A 19,291-nucleotide genomic window follows, 5' to 3' on the forward strand; every position below is an offset into this window, starting at 1 on the left:
GCCTTTTGTCGTCTTTCTCTCCTTTTTTTTTTATAAACGCGTTTCTTATAGTGTCATCTGCAACAGAACAGCTTGAAGTGCCTCTGGGATACGTTCAGAAGACACAAAGCAGGGCAACGTCTGCTGACAGAAGTGTATAGCAGAGCTTTCCACACATTCTAAATTCAAACGCAATACAACTTGAATGATCCACGAGGCACAATTCGGGCATGTAGTGTAAACATCAGATCTCACCGGCGCAGGGTATTAAAAAATATCACATGGGGTGGAAGAAAGGAGACTTCCCACCATACACTGGAGTTGTTGTGTGGCAAGCTTCAAGCTGTCTTCTCAACATATTCAGTCCCAACCTCCCATCGTAAAGCAAACCACAAATCTGTCCCTTTTTCTGGGAGGCTTATGTGGAGGATGGAGACAGGTGTGGTGTCGGGCTTCTCTCTCTCCTCCTCTCGGCATGGCGTATAAGTGATGTTTAATGAATGGGACTCCTGGGGGCTCTAACACAAACCGGCTTGTCAGTTTCCAGACCAGGAAATATGCGGGACGAAGCTGATGACTCAGTGGCTCCTGAAGTGGCTGCAACAGTAAATCTGTCCCCGGTCCCTCCCCAACCTCCACCGAGGTTAAACTCCCAATGTTGATGAAGTTGCAATTTGTCCGGCTCAGAATATCTTGTAGTTTAAGTGTTGCTTATTGTACTAGTGTTAGGCCTATCTTGTCCTTTCTCATTAATACATTTTGTGGACAGGCAGATCCTTGATTAACTTACCCGAGTAGTCCAAATATTGATTTTATAAAGCCACAGTCTAGATTTCTAGTCATTTCTAAAACTTCTACATATCTGTATATGAACATTTTTACAGATTGTGGCTTTAAGAACATATTTGTAATTAAATTGCATGAGGGTTGCAAACATTTTTCCTTTCCAAATAAATTAACCATAGCTTTGTAGGGTAACTTTGCTTCAAGTTGCTCCTCATGCGCCTGACAGGAAAATAATGATAGCAGTTGCTTATATAATGTTGTTTATTGTTTGGTTTAAGATCGCTACTGTATGTGATTGTCAGACCCCTGGGGGTCACAGCTGATGCGCCCAGCCAGGATCACAGGAGGTCAACACAGTCTATCTCTCGCTATCCCTACCAGACCTGGGTTCAAGTAGAATTTGACATTTTACTTTTGAGCTTTTGATTGAGCCTGCCTTGTAGTGCAAGCTGGGTAGGGTTTGCACTTTTGGGACTATTCCATTGGCAAGAGCAATCTGAAAAGAGAACACATTTCTAAAAAGGTCTGAACCGTCTCTTTACACGGAATAAATACAATTGACCAGATATGGAGAAGGTGTTTAAAACATTAGTTATTGTACATACCGTGTCATTTGCTGTTGCTATCAGACAGTAGAATTATTGGTTTGCTTTTAATTTGACCATGAATACAAAATACAGTTGGTGTCATTTATGAAAAACACATTTCTGGCGACCTGTGACCTATATAGGTGCGTGTGTGTGTTTTTCTCGTGTGGACCAGGAGCAGTGGCTAACATTTCACCTGAGGCGGTTTTCGGGTGGTGCCCAGTCCCACAAATCCTCCATGTCACTCTGATCAACTCTCTCTCTCTTCAGGAAGTGACTCTTAGGCCAGAGGGCAACCAAATGTACCACAGAGCACCAAATTGCCATCACACCACCCTGTGCTGTGTCAACGGGCAATGTATTAAGCAGCGTGACAAAAACGGCTATGTCCATTTGAGTTTTGGAGTCGGATGGGTAATGCTGTATAGTTGTCATGGTGAGCAAATCCACTTTGCACAACACTACTGGTTATGGAAAGGAACAAAATAATGTTCAGGAGATCCAACGTTTTGACATAGGAAGGCAAATACGTCAAAATACAGCAGTTAGCTGGTAACAGATATTTACTGTAAATCTATATTAACTTGTAATAGATATTTACTGTAAATCTACATTAGCTGGTAACAGATATTTACTGTAAATCTATTAACTGGTAATAGATATTTACTGTAAATGTATATTAACTGGTAATAGATATTTACTGTAAATCTAATATTTGCTGGTAACAGATATTTACTGTAAATCTATATTAGCTGGTAACAGATATTTACTGTAAATCTATACTAACTGGTAATCTCTATTAACTGTAATACATATCAAATATATCTCAAATATAAAATATATTTTAATTTGTTGAACACTTTTTTGGTTACTACATAATTCCATATGTGTTATTTCATAGTTTTGATGTCTTCACTATTGTTATACAATGTAGAAAATAGTACAAATAAAGAAAAATCCTTGAATAAGTAGGTGTTCTATAACTTCTGTCAATCAGAAGCTTCTAAAGCCATGATATAATTTGCTGGAATTTTCCAAGCTGTTTAAAGGCACAGTCAACTTAGTGGAGGTACATTTCTGACCCACTGGAATTGTGATACAGTGAATTATAAGTGAAATAATCTGTCAACAGTTGTTGGAAAAAATGACTTGTGTCATGCACAAAGTAATGTCTTAACCGACTTGCCAAAACCATAGTTTGTTAACAAGAAGTTTGTGGAGTGGTTGAAAAACGAGTTTTAATGACTCCAACCTAAATGTATGTAAACTTCCATCTTCAACTGTATTTACTGGTAATCTCTATCTACTGGTAATCTCTATCTATATGGTAATCTACAGTGCCTTCGGAAAGTATCCAGACCCCTTGACTGTTACAGCCTTATTCTAAAATGTCAGATTTTTTTTCCTCATCAATCTACACACAATACCCCATAATGACATCACAATACCCCCTAATGACATCACAATACCCCATAATGACAAAGCAAAAACATTTTTTTTTTTATTCTTGCAAATGTATAAAAAGTTTTAAAAAACAGATACCTTATTTACATAAGTATTCAGATCCTTTGCTATGAAATTCAAAATTGAGCTCAGGTGCATCCTGTTTCCATTGATCATCCTTGAGATGTTGCTACAACTTGATTGGAGTGCACCTGTGGTAAATTCAATTAATTGGACATGATTTGGAAAGGCACACACCTGTCTGTATAAGGTCCCATAGTGAACAGTGCATTTCAGAGCAACAACCAAGCCATGAGGTCAAAGGAATTGTACGTAGAGCTCAGAGACAGGATTGTGTCGAGGCACAGATCTGGGGAAAGGTACCAAAAAAATCAGCAGCATTGAAGGTCCCCAAGAACATGGTGGCCTCCATCATTCTTAAATGGAAGAAGTTTGGAACCACCAAGACTCTTCCTAGAGCTGGAGGCCCGGCCAAACTGATCAATCAGGGAGAAGGGCCTTAGTCAGGGAGGTGACCAAGAACCCGATGGTCACTCTGACTCTACCAATCAGGCCTTTATGGTAGAGTGGCCAGATGGAAGCCACTCCTCAGTAAAAGGCACATGACAGCCTGCTTGGAGTTTGCCAAGAGACACCTATACAAAATTCTCTGGTCTGAAGAAAGCAAGATTGAACGATTTGGCCTGAATGCCAAGTGTCACGTCTGTAGGAAACCTGGCACCATCCCTACGGTGAAGCATGGTGGTGGCAGCATCATGCTGTGGGGATGTTTTTCATCGGCAGGGACTGGGAGACATGTCAGGATCGAGGCAAAGATGAATGGCGCGAAGTACAGAGAGATCCTTGATGAAAACCTGCTCCAGAGTGCTCAAGACCTCAGACTGGGGTGAAGGTTCACCTTCCAACAGGACAACAACCCTAAGCACACAGCCAAGACAACGCAGGAGTGGCTCTGAAGCCTCTGAATGTCCTTGAGTGTCCCAGCCAGAGCCCGGACTTGAACCCGATCGAACATCTCTGAAGAGACCTGAAAATAGCTGTGCAGCAATGCTCCCCATTCAACCTGACAGAGCTTGAGAGGATTTGCAGGCAAGAATGGGAGAAACTCCCCAAATACAGGTGTGCCAAGCTTGTAGCTTCAAACCCAAAAACTATCGAGGCTGTAATCACTGCCAAAGGTGCTTCAACAAACTACTGAGTAAATTGTCTGAATACTTATGTAAATGTGATATTTCAGTATTTAAAAAAAATAAAATATATATATATATATATATATATATATATATATATATATTTTTTTTTTATAAAAACAAGTTTTTGCTTTGTCATTGTGTGTATGGGGTCTGAATACTTTCCAAATGCACTGTATATTAGCTGGTAGTGTATAGTTACTGGTAATGTATATTTACTGGTACATCTAGATTATGAATCAATATAGATTGCCAGTTATCTAAATTTACTGGTAATCTATATTAACTGGTAATCGTACATGTGAGCTGGAAAGGTGGGGGGGATTGATATTCTACAGCATGTCTGCATAGAGCTTTATCACAGGTCTGTACTGTCAGACCTAATGCAATAACAGAACAAGGGTGGCACCGCTCAAGTCCAGTTCACACACAGGTCAGCACAGTAGATCCATTTCAAATGGATCCCTAACCTTAACCCACTAGAGTCATGTTGTTCACCCCTATTAGGGACTCGATCACAATACGATAACGTTATTGTCCATTTGCAGAGAAACGTATTCGTCTGAGGTCGGCATACAAATTCACAAAACCCAGTATGCTACGCAATGCAAAAAATACCGTAAAGTGAGCACACGCATTCACATGTAGTCCCTGATGGCAAACTGTCTGGACATGTAATGGGCTTGACCCTAAACGGATCACTCTACTACTGTCCTCACCCAGGAGAACAGACAGAATTCCTTGGTACTGTCAGTGTGAGGCTGGTAAGGTTCGGTGTGCGGTTGGTAAGGTTCAGTGTGAGGTTGGTAAAGTTCAGTGTGAGGTTGGTAAGGTTCAGTGTGAGGTTGGTAAGGTTCAGTGTGAGGTTGTTAAGGTTCAGTGTGAGGTTGTTAAGGTTCGGTGTGAGGTTGTTATGGTTCGGTGTGAGGTTGTTAAGGTTCAGTGTGAGGTTGGTAAGGTTCGGTGTGAGGTTAAGGTTCGGTGTGAGGTTGTTAAGGTTCAGTGTGAGGTTGGTAAGGTTCAGTGTGAGGTTGGTAAGGGTCAGTGTGAGGTTGGTAAGGTTCGGTGTGCGGCTGGTGAGGTTCAGTGTGCGGCTGGTAAGGTTCAGTGTGAGGTTGGTAAGGTTTAGTGAGAGGTTCGGTGTGCGGCTGGTAAGGTTCAGTGTGAGGTTGGTAAGGTTCAGTGTGAGGTTGGTAAGGTTCAGTGTGAGGTTGGTAAGGTTCAGTGTGAGGTTGGTAAGGTTCAGTGTGAGGTTGGTAAGGTTCAGTGTGAGGTTGGTAAGGTTCAGTGTGAGGTTGGTAAGGTTCAGTGTGCGGCTGGTAAGGTTCAGTGTGAGGTTGGTAAGGTTTAGTGAGAGGTTCGGTGTGCGGCTGGTAAGGTTCAGTGTGAGGTTGGTGAGGTTGGTAAGGTTCAGTGTGAGGTTGGTAAGGTTCAGTGTGAGGTTGGTAAGGTTCAGTGTGAGGTTTATTCGGCAGCAGTGCAGTGGAATGGAGTGTTAACACATGAAATACCTGCAGAGGAGGAGGGAAAGAGAGGAGAATAGGTATTTTGCCTCCTCTGCTGGGCTTTATCCACATCCCTGTCATCTCTGTAGTTGTATGAATTAACCGGTTAAACTGCAAAAATCACAAAATAAAAGCTTTGATGTGGATTATCATTTGCGAATGTTTAAGGGAGCGCAGATTTTTGTCACTGTGAGGTGATTATTATTGGCAGACAGTTTAGTCCATGCTGCTGTTATTTTGTATGCAAACCCAAAGCGTGGGTTGCCATCTCTTCTGGTAGTTGGACTGCTCCCATAATAACAGAAAGTGTTCCATCATACCATAATGATATGATACAATATGATGAAATGTGATGTTTTATTTAATACAGCTTAACATTGGTTTGGATGTGAACCCTTTGGATGAGTTAAGTACTTATGTTCTATTGTAAGACAGACGCAGAGCACAGTTGAAAATATCCCTGAAATGTCCTCAGACATTTACAGTAATGCACAATGACAACTCATCTAGAAAAAGGACAGTTTTTCTCTCATCCCAGTGTAACACAAAAATATTCTGTCTCCTGTTCTTAGGTTCTCAGAATCTCTTGTTCTCAGATTCTCTTGTTCTCTTTTTCTCAGAATCTCTTGTTCTCAGATTCTCTTGTTCTCTTTTTCTCAGATTCTCATGTTCTCAGATTCTCTTGTTCTCTTGTCCTTAGTTTCTCTTGTTCTCAGATTCTCTTGTTCTCTTTTTCTCAGAATCTCTTGTTCTCAGATTCTCTTGTTCTCAGATTCTCTTGTTCTCTTTTTCTCAGAATCTCTTGTTCTCAGATTCTCTTGTTCTCAGATTCTCTTGTTCTCTTGTTCTCAGATTCTCTTGTTCTCTGGTTCTCAGATTCTCTTGTTCTCTTGTCCTTAGTTTCTCTTGTTCTCAGGTTCTCTTGTTCTCTGGTCCTCTTGTTCTCAGGTTTCGTCTGTTGTCTTATCGTTGCTAACATCTCTCGTCACCTCTGGCAAACCAGCTCTGTCATAGCAAACACGCTGTTCACACACTCATTCTAAGCTACCACGTACATTCTCCAGGCCATGTCAGTTAGGTTTTGGTACACATTCTCAGTGCCACAATGTCAGTTCAGCTTTAACACAGGATTCTACTTGGTACTATGTCAGTTTCGTACATTCACACTATATTGTCAGCGTCACTATTAATTACCATGTAGACATTCCAAAATGGGGAGCCACCTTTGATGGCGAGCCACCATTGATGAATAGTGAGCGCCAAATCATTATTCACTTGTTGCGAATCAAGAGACATTCAAAGTGAATTCCAGAAATGTGGCTCCATTCGTAATGTTCCAAAGCACCACTTCCTACTGAGGTCCGTTTTAACTGACATTGAACTAACATTAAAAATAACATTAAAGATCTATTTTGTTTGTTGCAAAATGGCAGACCAGGTGTACAGCTTTGGGATGGGGCTGGGGAACTAAATAAATAAGGAATTCTATCAGCCTGAGGTGTAGATTACATCACACATGCTGGGTTTCAAACTCGTAACACAGCTGCATGGGATTTCTATTCATGTGACTGTGTGCGTTTAATGGGAATGGTATAACGACGGGAGCCGCTTGTGGATTTGACAGCTCCAACGCAGTTACACCTTCCTCATTGCCTAAACAAAAACAATATCCCATGCCATTGTCGGTTGCCGCAGGATAACGCTGATCTGATTGAATCTTGGCCTAATTTCTGTATCGTTGGTGGTCAATCCTTGCATCCGTAGCTCTGTCTACGAGTTTGAGTGGTTATATTTCGCTCACCCCCCCCCCACAAAAAAAAAGAGGCAGGCTGACCATTTTAATGTTTTTTTGAACTGCAGATTGCCCCCTTCAAGTAGCTTCCCAGATCACAGACTGTAGCTTGCATGTTCACACGATGTCATTGTTCCATTTCAGTTGAACACTATTACAGTGATGCCCAACAGTACACTATTACAGTGATGCCCAACAGTACACTATTACAGTGATGCCCAACAGTACACTATTACAGTGATGCCCAACAGTACACTATTACAGTGATGCCCAACAGTACACTATTACAGTGATGCCCAACAGTACACTATTACAGTGATGCCCAACAGTACACTATTACAGTGATGCCCAACAGTACACTATTACAGTGATGCCCAACAGTACACTATTACAGTGATGCCCAACAGTACACTATTACAGTGATGCCCAACAGTACACTATTACAGTGATGCCCAACAGTACACTATTACAGTGATGCCCAACAGTACACTATTACAGTGATGCCCAACAGTACACTATTACTATTTACTGATTCTGTGATAATATCTTTGCTATGAAAACAAAACATTTTCTCATACTGTATCAGAGTTCATGAATAAATTCCTATGTTCACGAATAGCAAGCCTGCCATCTAGGGGATAAAAGTTCACTTTTTTCAAACTGCCCTGATGGTGCAATAGTCCTTACTTTTCTACCAAACCAAACCGTTGCACATTAAAGATTCAGTCCGTATCACAGAAGATTTGTGTTATTAGCGCAATTAAAAGGTAATGCCCGATTGAGTCGACATATGCAGCGTTTACCGTGAATGCAGTTTCCAGGAACGCGGGAACATTGCCTTTAAATCTTACGCATTTCGGATTTAATCTAGGCCTACACTTCTGATTTCCACATTGTGTAGTCACCTTAGTCATCACCTCCATAACCCCTAAAGTTGAAATTGGTGGTTCTTGAGCCAAGTCGCTCCGGTGGGCTGCACCTTCCAACACCTCTCTAATAGCTTCAACACTCATAGAAAAACATGGTTATTTGGCTGTCCCCATAGCAGAACCTTTTGAAGAACCCTTTTTGGTTCCAGGTAGAACCCTGTCTCTAATGGGGACAGCTGAATAACCCTTTTTGGTTCCAGGTAGAACCCTGTCTCCATTGGGGACAGCTGAAGAACCCTTTTTGGTTCCAGGTAGAACCCTGTCTCCAATGGGGATAGCTGAATAACCCTTTTTGGTTCCAGGTAGAACCCTATCTCCAATGGGGACAGCTGAAGAACCCTTTTTGGTTCCAGGTAGAACCCTGTCTCCAATGGGGATAGCTGAATAACCCTTTTTGGTTTCAGGTAGAACCCTTTTTGGTTCCAGGTAGAACCCTGTCTCCACTGGGGATAGCTGAATAACCCTTTTTGGTTCCAGGTAGAACCCTGTTTGATTCCAGGTAGAACCCTGTCTCCACTGGGGATAGCTGAATAACCCTTTTTGGTTCCAGGTAGAACCCTGTCTCCAATGGGGATAGCTGAATAACCCTTTTTGGTTCCAGGTAGAACCCTTTTTGGTTCCAGGTAGAACCCTGTCTCCACTGGGGATAGCTGAATAACCCTTTTTGGTTCCAGGTAGAACCCTGTCTCCACTGGGGACAGCTGAAGAACCCTTTTGGAACCCATTTTTCAAAGAGTGAACTAATCAGCTCTAAGTCTCTAGCCCTGAAAGATCAATAGACCACATTAAATCATCTCCGTCACACAAAGGGTTATGGAAATGACCTCGTTGGTGTAGATCCATGTCTAACAGCCCCTTGTCTTTGTGAAGGTTAGGGTTAGGGTTAGGGTTATGGAAATGACCTGGGCTCGTTGGTGTAGATCCATGTCTAACAGCCCCTTGTCTTTGTGAAGGGCCCGAGCTGTTAATTCAAACATGGACTCGCGAGCCGCGATCCATCTGAGACGTCTGGAGGTAACCGCTTGCTGTGCTGCTCTTTGTTCCTTTGTGAACATTGAAGACGGTCTCCCTGACCTATGCTTCAACCGCACCACAAGAAGAAATGAGACCCGCTTTGACCACTAGTTCTGAGGCAAGTGAAATGTCGAGAGAGGCTTGGAATTACGATATTTCCTCTACAAAAATGTCTTTACAACACAAAACATTTTTCTTCCTCAATTGAAGTGAAATGGTGTAAACAATAACAATAACATCCACCCACAAGACCCTAAAAACTCATACCTACAAACCACCCAGCCCAGCTCAGCCTCATACCTACAAACCACCTAGCCCAGCTCAGCCTCATACCTACATACCACCTAGCCCAGCTCAGCCTCATACCTACATACCACCCAGCCCAGCTCAGCCTCATACCTACATACCACCTAGACCAAACCAACCTCATACCTACATACCACCCAGCCCAGCTCAGCCTCATACCTACATACCACCTAGCCCAGCTCAGCCTCATACCTACATACCACCTAGCCCAAACCAACCTCATACCTACAAACCACCTAGCCCAGCTCAGCCTCATACCTACAAACCACCCAGCCCAAACCAACCTCATACCTACAAACCACCCAGCCCAGCTCAGCCTCATACCTACATACCACCTAGCCCAAACCAACCTCATACCTACAAACCACCCAGCCCAAACCAACCTCATACCTACAAACCACCCAGCCCAAACCAACCTCATACCTACAAACCACCCAGCCCAAACCAACCTCATACCTACAAACCACCCAGCCCAGCTCAGCCTCATACCTACAAACCACCCAGCCCAAACCAACCTCATACCTACAAACCACCCAGCCCAAACCAACCTCATACCTACAAACCACCCAGCCCAAACCAACCTCATACCTACAAACCACCCAGCCCAAACCAACCTCATACCTACATACCACCCAGCCCAAACCAACCTCATACCTACATACCACCTAGCCCAGCTCAGCCTCATACCTACATACCACCTAGCCCAGCTCAGCCTCATACCTACATACCACCTAGCCCAAACCAACCTCATACCTACAAACCACCTAGCCCAGCTCAGCCTCATACCTACATACCACCTAGCCCAGCTCAGCCTCATACCTACATACCACCCAGCCCAAACCAACCTCATACCTACATACCACCTAGCCCAAACCAACCTCATACCTACAAACCACCTAGCCCAGCTCAGCCTCATACCTACATACCACCCAGCCCAGCTCAGCCTCATACCTACATACCACCTAGCCCAGCTCAGCCTCATACCTACATACCACCTAGCCCAGCTCAGCCTCATACCTACATACCACCTAGCCCAGCTCAGCCTCATACCTACATACCACCTAGCCCAGCTCAGCCTCATACCTACATACCACCTAGCCCAGCTCAGCCTCATACCTACATACCACCTAGCCCAGCTCAGCCTCATACCTACATACCACCTAGCCCAGCTCAGCCTCATACCTACATACCACCTAGCCCAGCTCAGCCTCATACCTACAAACCACCCAGCCCAGCTCAGCCTCATACCTACATACCACCTAGCCCAGCTCAGCCTCATACCTACATACCACCTAGCCCAAACCAACCTCATACCTACATACCACCCAGCCCAAACCAACCTCATACCTACATACCACCCAGCCCAAACCAACCTCATACCTACAAACCACCTAGCCCAGCTCAGCCTCATACCTACATACCACCCAGCCCAAACCAACCTCATACCTACAAACCACCTAGCCCCAACCAACCTCATACCTACATACCACCTAGCCCAGCTCAGCCTCATACCTACAAACCACCCAGCCCAAACCAACCTCATACCTACATACCACCTAGCCCAGCTCAGCCTCATACCTACAAACCACCCAGCCCAAACCAACCTCATACCTACAAACCACCTAGCCCCAACCAACCTCATACCTACATACCACCTAGCCCCAACCAACCTCATACCTACATACCACCTAGCCCAGCTCAGCCTCATACCTACAAACCACCCAGCCCAGCTCAGCCTCATACCTACAAACCACCTAGCCCAAACCAACCTCATACCTACATACCACCTAGCCCCAACCAACCTCATACCTACATACCACCTAGCCCAGCTCAGCCTCATACCTACAAACCACCCAGCCCAGCTCAGCCTCATACCTACAAACCACCTAGCCCAAACCAACCTCATACCTACATACCACCTAGCCCAGCTCAGCCTCATACCTACAAACCACCCAGCCCAAACCAACCTCATACCTACATACCACCCAGCCCAAACCAACCTCATACCTACATACCACCCAGCCCAAACCAACCTCATACCTACAAACCACCCAGCCCAAACCAACCTCATACCTACAAACCACCTAGCCCCAACCAACCTCATACCTACAAACCATCTAGCCCAAACCAACCTCATACCTACAAACCACCCAGCCCAAACCAACCTCATACCTACATACCACCTAGCCCAGCTCAGCCTCATACCTACATACCACCTAGCCCCAACCAGCCTCATACCTACAAACCACCCAGCCCAAACCAACCTCATACCTACATACCACCTAGCCCAGCTCAGCCTCATACCTACATACCACCTAGCCCCAACCAGACTCATACCTACATACTACCTAGCCCAGCTCAGCCTCATACCTACAAACCACCCAGCCCAAACCAACCTCATACCTACATACCACCTAGCCCAGCTCAGCCTCATACCTACATACCACCTAGCCCCAACCAGCCTCATACCTACATACTACCTAGCCCAGCTCAGCCTCATACCTACATACCACCTAGCCCAGCTCAGCCTCATACCTACATACCACCTAGACCAAACCAACCTCATACCTACATACCACCTAGACCAAACCAACCTCATACCTACATACCACCTAGCCCAGCTCAGCCTCATACCTACATACCACCTAGCCCCAACCAACCTCATACCTACATATCACCTAGCCCAAACCAACCTCATACCTACATACCATCTAGCCCAAACCAACCTCATACCTACATACCACCTAGCCCAGCTCAGCCTCATACCTACATACCACCTAGCCCAAACCAACCTCATACCTACATACCAACCAACCCAAACCAACCTCATGCCGATATACCACCTAGCCCAACCTCAAACCTACATATCGCCCAAACCAACCTCATACCTAAATACCACCTAGCCCAAACCAACCTCATACCTACATACCGCCCAGTCGTAGTGGGAGGACCGCACACCATATCATCGCATGACTGAAGATGGTAATGGGGTTGAGACTAGGGTAACAGGGTTGAGACTAGGGTAACAGGGTTGAGACTAGGGTAACAGGGTTAAGACTAGGGTAACAGGGTTGAAGATGATAACAGGATTGAGACTAGGGTAACAGGGTTGAGACTAGGGTAACAGGGTTGAAGATGATAACAGGATTGAGACTAGGGTAACAGGGTTGAGACTAGGGTAACAGGGTTGAGACTAGGGTAACAGGGTTAAGACTAGGGTAACAGGGTTGAAGATGATAACAGGATTGAGACTAGGGTAACAGGGTTGATACTAGGGTAACAGGGTTGAAGATGATAACAGGATTGAGACTAGGGTAACAGGGTTGATACTAGGGTAACAGGGTTGAAGATGATAACAGGATTGAGACTAGGGTAACAGGGTTGAGACTAGGGTAACAGGGTTGAAGATGATAAGGTAGATACTTTTGGTTGGTGTGTTGGTTGGCCTCTTGCTTCATGGCGTTCATCCCGAAAGTCTGGCCCACACCTCTTTCAAGATCTCTACGTGATGCGTCTTCCTGTGTGCCAAATACGCCAGATATTGTTGTTGTGGGGAGAGGCCAGCGGGAGGCCAGCGGGAGTTCAGGGGGAGGCCAGCGGGAGGTCAGGGGGGGGCCAGCGGGAGGTCAGGGGTAGGCCAGCGGGAGGTCAAGGGGGGACCAGGGAAAGGCTAGCGGGAGGTCAAGGGGGGACCAGGGGGAGGCTAGCGGGAGGTCAAGGGGGGGCCAGGGGGAGGCCAGCGGGAGGTCAAGGGGGGGCCGGCCAGTGGCCAGCGGGAGTTCAGGGGGAGGCCAACGGGTGGTCAGGGGGAGGCCAGCGGGTGGTCAAGGGGGGGCCGGCCAGTGGCCAGCGGGAGTTCAGGGGGAGGCCAACGGGTGGTCAGGGGGAGGCCAACGGGAGGTCAAGGGGGGGCCGGCCAGTGGCCAGCGGGAGGTCAGGGGGAGGCCAACGGGTGGTCAGGGGGAGGCCAGCGAGTGGTCAAGGGGGGGCCGGCCAGTGGCCAGCGGGAGTTCAGGGGGAGGCCAACGGGTGGTCAGGGGGAGGCCAGCGGGAGGTCAAGGGGGGGCCGGCCAGTGGCCAGCGGGAGGTCAGGGGGAGGCCAACGGGTGGTCAGGGGGGGGCCAGCGGGAGGTCAACGGGTGGTCAGGGGGAGGTCAGTGGAAGGTGATCATTTGACGGCTACATGGAGATCCAGCACTTGTTACCCCTCTTGTATCCACCGTCGTCGAGCCGATCACGTCAAACCACACTGCTCTCATCCATGGCAATGATGTTAAAATTATTTTTTTGCCTTTATTTAACTAGGCAAGTCAGTTAATAACAAGTTCTTATTTACAATGACGGTCTACTCCCGGTCAAGCCCAAAACCGGACAACGCTCGGCCAATTGTTACTCCCAATCACGGCCGGATGTGATACAGGCTGGAAATGAACCAGGGTCTGTAGTGACGCCTCAAGCACTGAGATGCAGGGCCTTAGAACGATGCGCCACTCGAGAGCAGCGGTCTGTTGCTATTTTCTTTTGTTCAATCGTTATGGTACTGAAGTTCACTCATAAACAATTCATTCAGACCCGGCGTTTATTTGCTGAAATGTGTGCCGGTGCCCCGGCTATTACAAGCGTCAGGCGGCTATTTGAGATCTCTGTTTTATGGTATGATGCGATTCAGGAAGCTGGACGTTTGGCGCCAGTTCCTTCCTCATAGTAGGGCAGAAATGCCTTTTGAAATTTTCTGTGCCTTAATAACAATGGTGAATGTGATAAATATTAATACAAATGTTAAATTACGTGCCTACTTTAGCCAAGTAGAGAGCACTGAGCTATATAGGGAGAAAGACAGGATTATGATTCTCTGAAATAATGGGGGGGGGGGGGGGGGGGGGGTGCTGCACATGCCGAGAGATGAGTCCTGATTGATCAGTCATGATACAGGCTTCTGTCTATGGACAGAGTTTGTTTTGCAGGCCCAGTGCCCCTGGTGGACAGAGTTTGTTTTGCAGGCAAAGTGCCCCTGGTGGGCGGAGTTTGTTTTGCAGGCCCAGTGCCCCTGGTGGGCGGAGTTTGTTTTGCAGGCCCAGTGCCCCCTGGTGGGCGGAGTTTGTTTTGCAGGCCCAGTGCCCCCTGGTGGACAGAGTTTGTTTTGCAGGCCCAGTGCCCCTGGTGGGCGGAGTTTGTTTTGCAGGCCCAGTGCCCCTGTTGGGCGGAGTTTGTTTTGCAGGCCCAGTGCCCCTGGTGGGCGGAGTTTGTTTTGCAGGCCCAGTGCCCCTGGTGGGCGGAGTTTGTTTTGCAGGCCCAGTGCCCCTGGTGGACAGAGTTTGTTTTGCAGGCCCAGTGCCCCTGGTGGGCGGAGTTTGTTTTGCAGGCCCAGTGCCCCCTGGTGGACAGAGTTTGTTTTGCAGGCCCAGTGCCCCCTGGTGGACAGAGTTTGTTTTGCAGGCCCAGCGCCCCCTGGTGGGCGGAGTCTGTTTTGCAGGCCCAGCGCCCATGGTGGGCGGAGTTTGTTTTGCAGGCCCAGTGCCCCTGGTGGTGGGAGGAGTTAGCATATTTCAGACCATTCCATCTGGGGCACCGAGCCATGCGAAACAACCTGCCCCTATAACAGAAAGTGGGATTCCCTGGTCAGTATATAGATCATCTTTGCTACCGCAAAAGTGTTGCTACAGCTCTCAACAACATTGCTGCCCTGAATGTAGCTGGTGCTATAGACAAAGCCCAGAGGGAGAAAATTCAAGTAGAAACGACTTTCTATAGGATGAGCCATAATGCGTTTACATGTGAATTCTTAGAGATTGGTGGGGCTTAAGAGGGTGTGGTGTGAATGATGCTGAATGGGCGTAAACAAAGAAGGGCTCTCTTAGTGTGAAAATCACAGCAAAAATCTTTCCCAGCAGCATGACTTTCCCATGTTTTCTCCAACTACATTGTGTAATATACCGGTTTGAATCTCTGAGTCTGTACTTTTATCAAACCTAAATATTCTAAAAAATATGTATTTTTTTTTAACTTAAAGCTCACATAGAACTGTGCCGTCACATATTTAGATACTGGTGTCGCATGTTATGTTCAACAGCACAAATATTATTTTGCAAAGTGAATAGTCCCAAGAAATACACCTCAAAAAAAACAACGCCTTTACTGTAAAAAGATTTACAATGAATAAAACTGGACATCAGTACAAAGATTCAAACATATCTATTTGTGTAAAAAATTATACGTTCAGTTCAAGAGTTCAAAAATAACAACAACAAACCGACTGTTATACACTTGTTTTGACATGAATGTTCAGTCTTCGCGTCGATGCCGTAAGTTTGTAACTTCTGAAAATGTCTGTGTATACAGTACTGCCATCATTGAGCACCAGTTCGACATCGCTACAGTACCTCTATATTGTCTAATGGTTTGGTAAAAATATCAATTTATAATACTAGTAGCAATACTCCTACTTTACTGTTGATGTAGCATCATTACGTAAATGTATTACACATTGTTAGTAGGACATCGCCACCCCCAAAAACAACAACTGTAGAACAAAAGGCTATTGCATGTTTGTGTACTTACATGAGTCATTGTACCCAATGATGTATATAAATACTAGATTGCTGATGCTATGTATTGGCCAATGAGAGGCTCTGAAGCCATTGCCACCATATTGGTACTCTTAGGAGAAGAAAAAAAAAAGGTTCTGAACCGAAAAGAGTTCTTCGGCTGTCCCCATAGGATAACCATTTGAAGATCCCTTTTTGGTTCCTATGGGGACAGCCGAAATAACCCTCTTTTTGTTTTTTGTTTTTTATCGTTTTTTCTTCTAAAAGTGTACTGCTCAGAAGGCGCAGTCCTCCATATGAATGAATGGAATATTAAACTAATACAATTACATGGATCTAAGTATTTCTTTGTTGTAGCGGGAACAGTAGCAGTACTCTCAAAAAAGTATACTTTACGGGTTAGTTCAGTTCACATAATATAATGTAAAAAGTATGTGATAAGGTGTCTGCAATATAGACATTGATAAATGCATTTCTATATTTTCCAAAACCTTTAAAACAATGGTGGAGGAGAACAAAGATGGTGGCGCAGTGGCTTCAAAACAACACCCCCTGTGGGTAATCTAGTGTTTATATACATTATTGACTGTACCCCTGTTAGTTTACTCTGTGTAGGTATATTTAAACATGTAAACAAAATGAATGTCCTGGTCTCTGTGGGCTACTTGCTATTGCTTCTTAGCGAGTATAGAAATCCTCCAACCAAATGGGACTTACATTTTGAGAACTGAAGCCACGGGAGAAATGAAATAAAAAGCTTTTAAATGGAAGACAAATCGAAAAGCAAAACAAGGTGTTCACCACATCTACAGTCCTTGATTACATTACACCTCCAGACAGCTTCATATTTATTACTGTAACACACTTCTCTTTGGTCAAACGTTTTCAATGAGTGAAGCATCTCCCTAAGTGGGATAGCGCCCACCTCTTTCTCAACGACTTCCATGATCAATTTTCATTCAACATAAACTCAATTCTATTAAACCCATATCCTTTAACAGCCGATTTAAGAAATTGGATTAATACATGCTTTCATTGGTCACATAGCCTTATCTGTAGAGACTAAACGTTGAGGTAATTGTGCAATATGAACATACATACTCCTGTATATTATACAAAACACGTGTGTTTCTAACAACTGATGTGTGTTTCTTGTGTAAAAACGTAAATGACACTTTTTTTTGTGTGTGTGTCATTTTATTAGATGTGAATTTGACCAATAGTACAACTTTGTATTAAATACTAAAATAAATACAAAAAAAAAAATCAGTTCACAATAATTGAAATACTGATTGTTAATATGTACATATGTAAGAATACAATTTTTATTTTTAATTACTATTGTTCTTTATAATGATGTGATTCCATGTTGTGTCCTAAAATATCAGTTTCCCTTTTCGAAGGCACCAAATCCCATATTGACAATGTTCTACCACGACCAATAGGCCTGGAATACAAACTCTCACAGGAGGATGCTATGCCCTGTAATGCTCAATTCATAAGTTCACAACCGCAGAGCTACAATAGTCTGTCGGACCACTACAAAATGAATGTGGGACTGTGGCAGCTCTACAACAGTCAACTAGGAATTCACCAAGAGAGTGTCTAGTCACTAAAATAACCAAGCTGACCTCTGTAAAATTGTCCAACTGTATTGTAGCAACCCACCATGCTGCAGATGTACTAGTCGTGTGTACTTTCAGAGCCTGCCTATCGCCAGAACATCACATGCTATTTCCTTACCATGAACTGACCAACTAAACTGTCCAGGTAATTTGAACATCATGTCTTGCTCTTGGTCTTCCACTCGTGTACATGGTCATGGCATGAGGTCACTCACAGCGAGGGAGAACCTGTGAAAGATGTCAAGTCTCATGTTCACGCTTCTAGTCACTCTCTTTTCCTAGGCCGTGTTTACACAGGCAGCCCAATTCTGATATATTTTCCACTGAAAAACGAATTAGTGAAAGTTTATTATTATTATTTTTTGAATTGGGCTGCCCTAGAGAGATTCTGGACAGTACTTTGAGGTCAAAAAACGCAAATAAGAAAAAAAATGCAAACCCGAAGAAGAAAACCCCCATTCCTTCCACATATCATTTGGCTTTAAAATGGTGAACTGAAAAACACCAGTTTGAAGAGAAAAACAAGGGTTGTTTCCCTGCGTTTCCCCAAATCCCACTCCAGCTATTGCAGTCGGATGTGCAGCCTCATGCGCAGGTTCTCCCCCAGTTCCCCCGTAAGGTAGTCTTGGTCCCGGCGGTCCTCCAGCTCTTTGAACTGGGCTTTGCCGTAGAGCGGCAAGCTGGCGATCTCCAGCGTGTGATCCTGCGGTGCCGCCAGTGCCCTCTTCCTCTTGGTGCTGTGTAGGTAGCAGAGGCCGTCACGCTGCTGGATGCGGAACAGGCCTTTGCGGTTGCCGCTGGTGATGACGTAGTGCACGTGGCCCACCAAGGGCTTGATGGCAGGCACCAGCTCCAGGATGTGCTCCTTGGGGTTGAGCTGGGACACGTTGAGCAGCAGGGTGACAGGAACTTCCATGTCCAGACTGGCTAGGCTCACCTGGTTGTGCTGATGGTGAGACAGACAGGGTTATGCCGTGGGGTTACTAACTTACTAAGTAACCATGGACTCTGTCAATGAGAGGCACAGGGTTCCCAGCAAACCGGGAACATTCCCAGAACATTAGATTCCCATTAAGTTCTAATTAGTGTTTATCCAACATTAGGATGATAACATCCCAAAAACATTCAAAGAATGTTTTTTGATGACAAAATCTTTTTTGTTTTTTTAAATGAAATATCCTTGGAATGTTCTAACGTTCACTAAAATGTCGTAAACAACAATCTGTAACAACCACCACAGAACGTTCCCCAAACGTTCTCATTAGGTTTCCAGGTAACGTAATAACACAATGTACCAGTAATGTTTTCCCAGAAAACCAAAATTGGTTCTGTGAAAGTTCACAGAACATTCGTTAGGTTGCAGCAAATGTTCACATAACATAAAAACTGTCCAGTCGTGCTGATTATACAATGTTTGTATAAAAGAGTTGGGTGATGTTGCAAGAATGTTCTCAGAACACATTTGGTCTGTTCTTTAAAGGTTCCCAGAATGTTTCATTAGGTTGTGGTAACATTCTGATGGGAACATTAGGTGAACATCACAAAAGATATCTTCCCAAAACACAACTG

General features: G+C 44.9%; 1 protein-coding gene across 2 annotated transcripts in view; it reads right to left on the reverse strand.

Moving 5' to 3' along the window:
* Positions 1-15,660: 15,660 nt before the first annotated feature.
* Positions 15,661-19,291, reverse strand: part of fbn2 (fibrillin 2) — a 349,375-nt gene continuing 345,744 nt past the window's right edge. For both annotated transcript variants that reach the window (XM_036976697.2, XM_090233643.1), the window contains one exon: positions 15,661-18,668. In XM_036976697.2, the coding sequence (XP_036832592.2) occupies positions 18,285-18,668 (384 nt within the window). In that variant the 3' untranslated portion in view covers positions 15,661-18,284. The remainder of the gene's footprint in view (positions 18,669-19,291) is intronic.

Source organism: Oncorhynchus mykiss, chromosome 5, assembly GCF_057628025.1.
Source record: "Oncorhynchus mykiss isolate SJ-2025 chromosome 5, ASM5762802v1, whole genome shotgun sequence".
NCBI classification, from domain to species: Eukaryota; Metazoa; Chordata; class Actinopteri; order Salmoniformes; family Salmonidae; genus Oncorhynchus; species Oncorhynchus mykiss.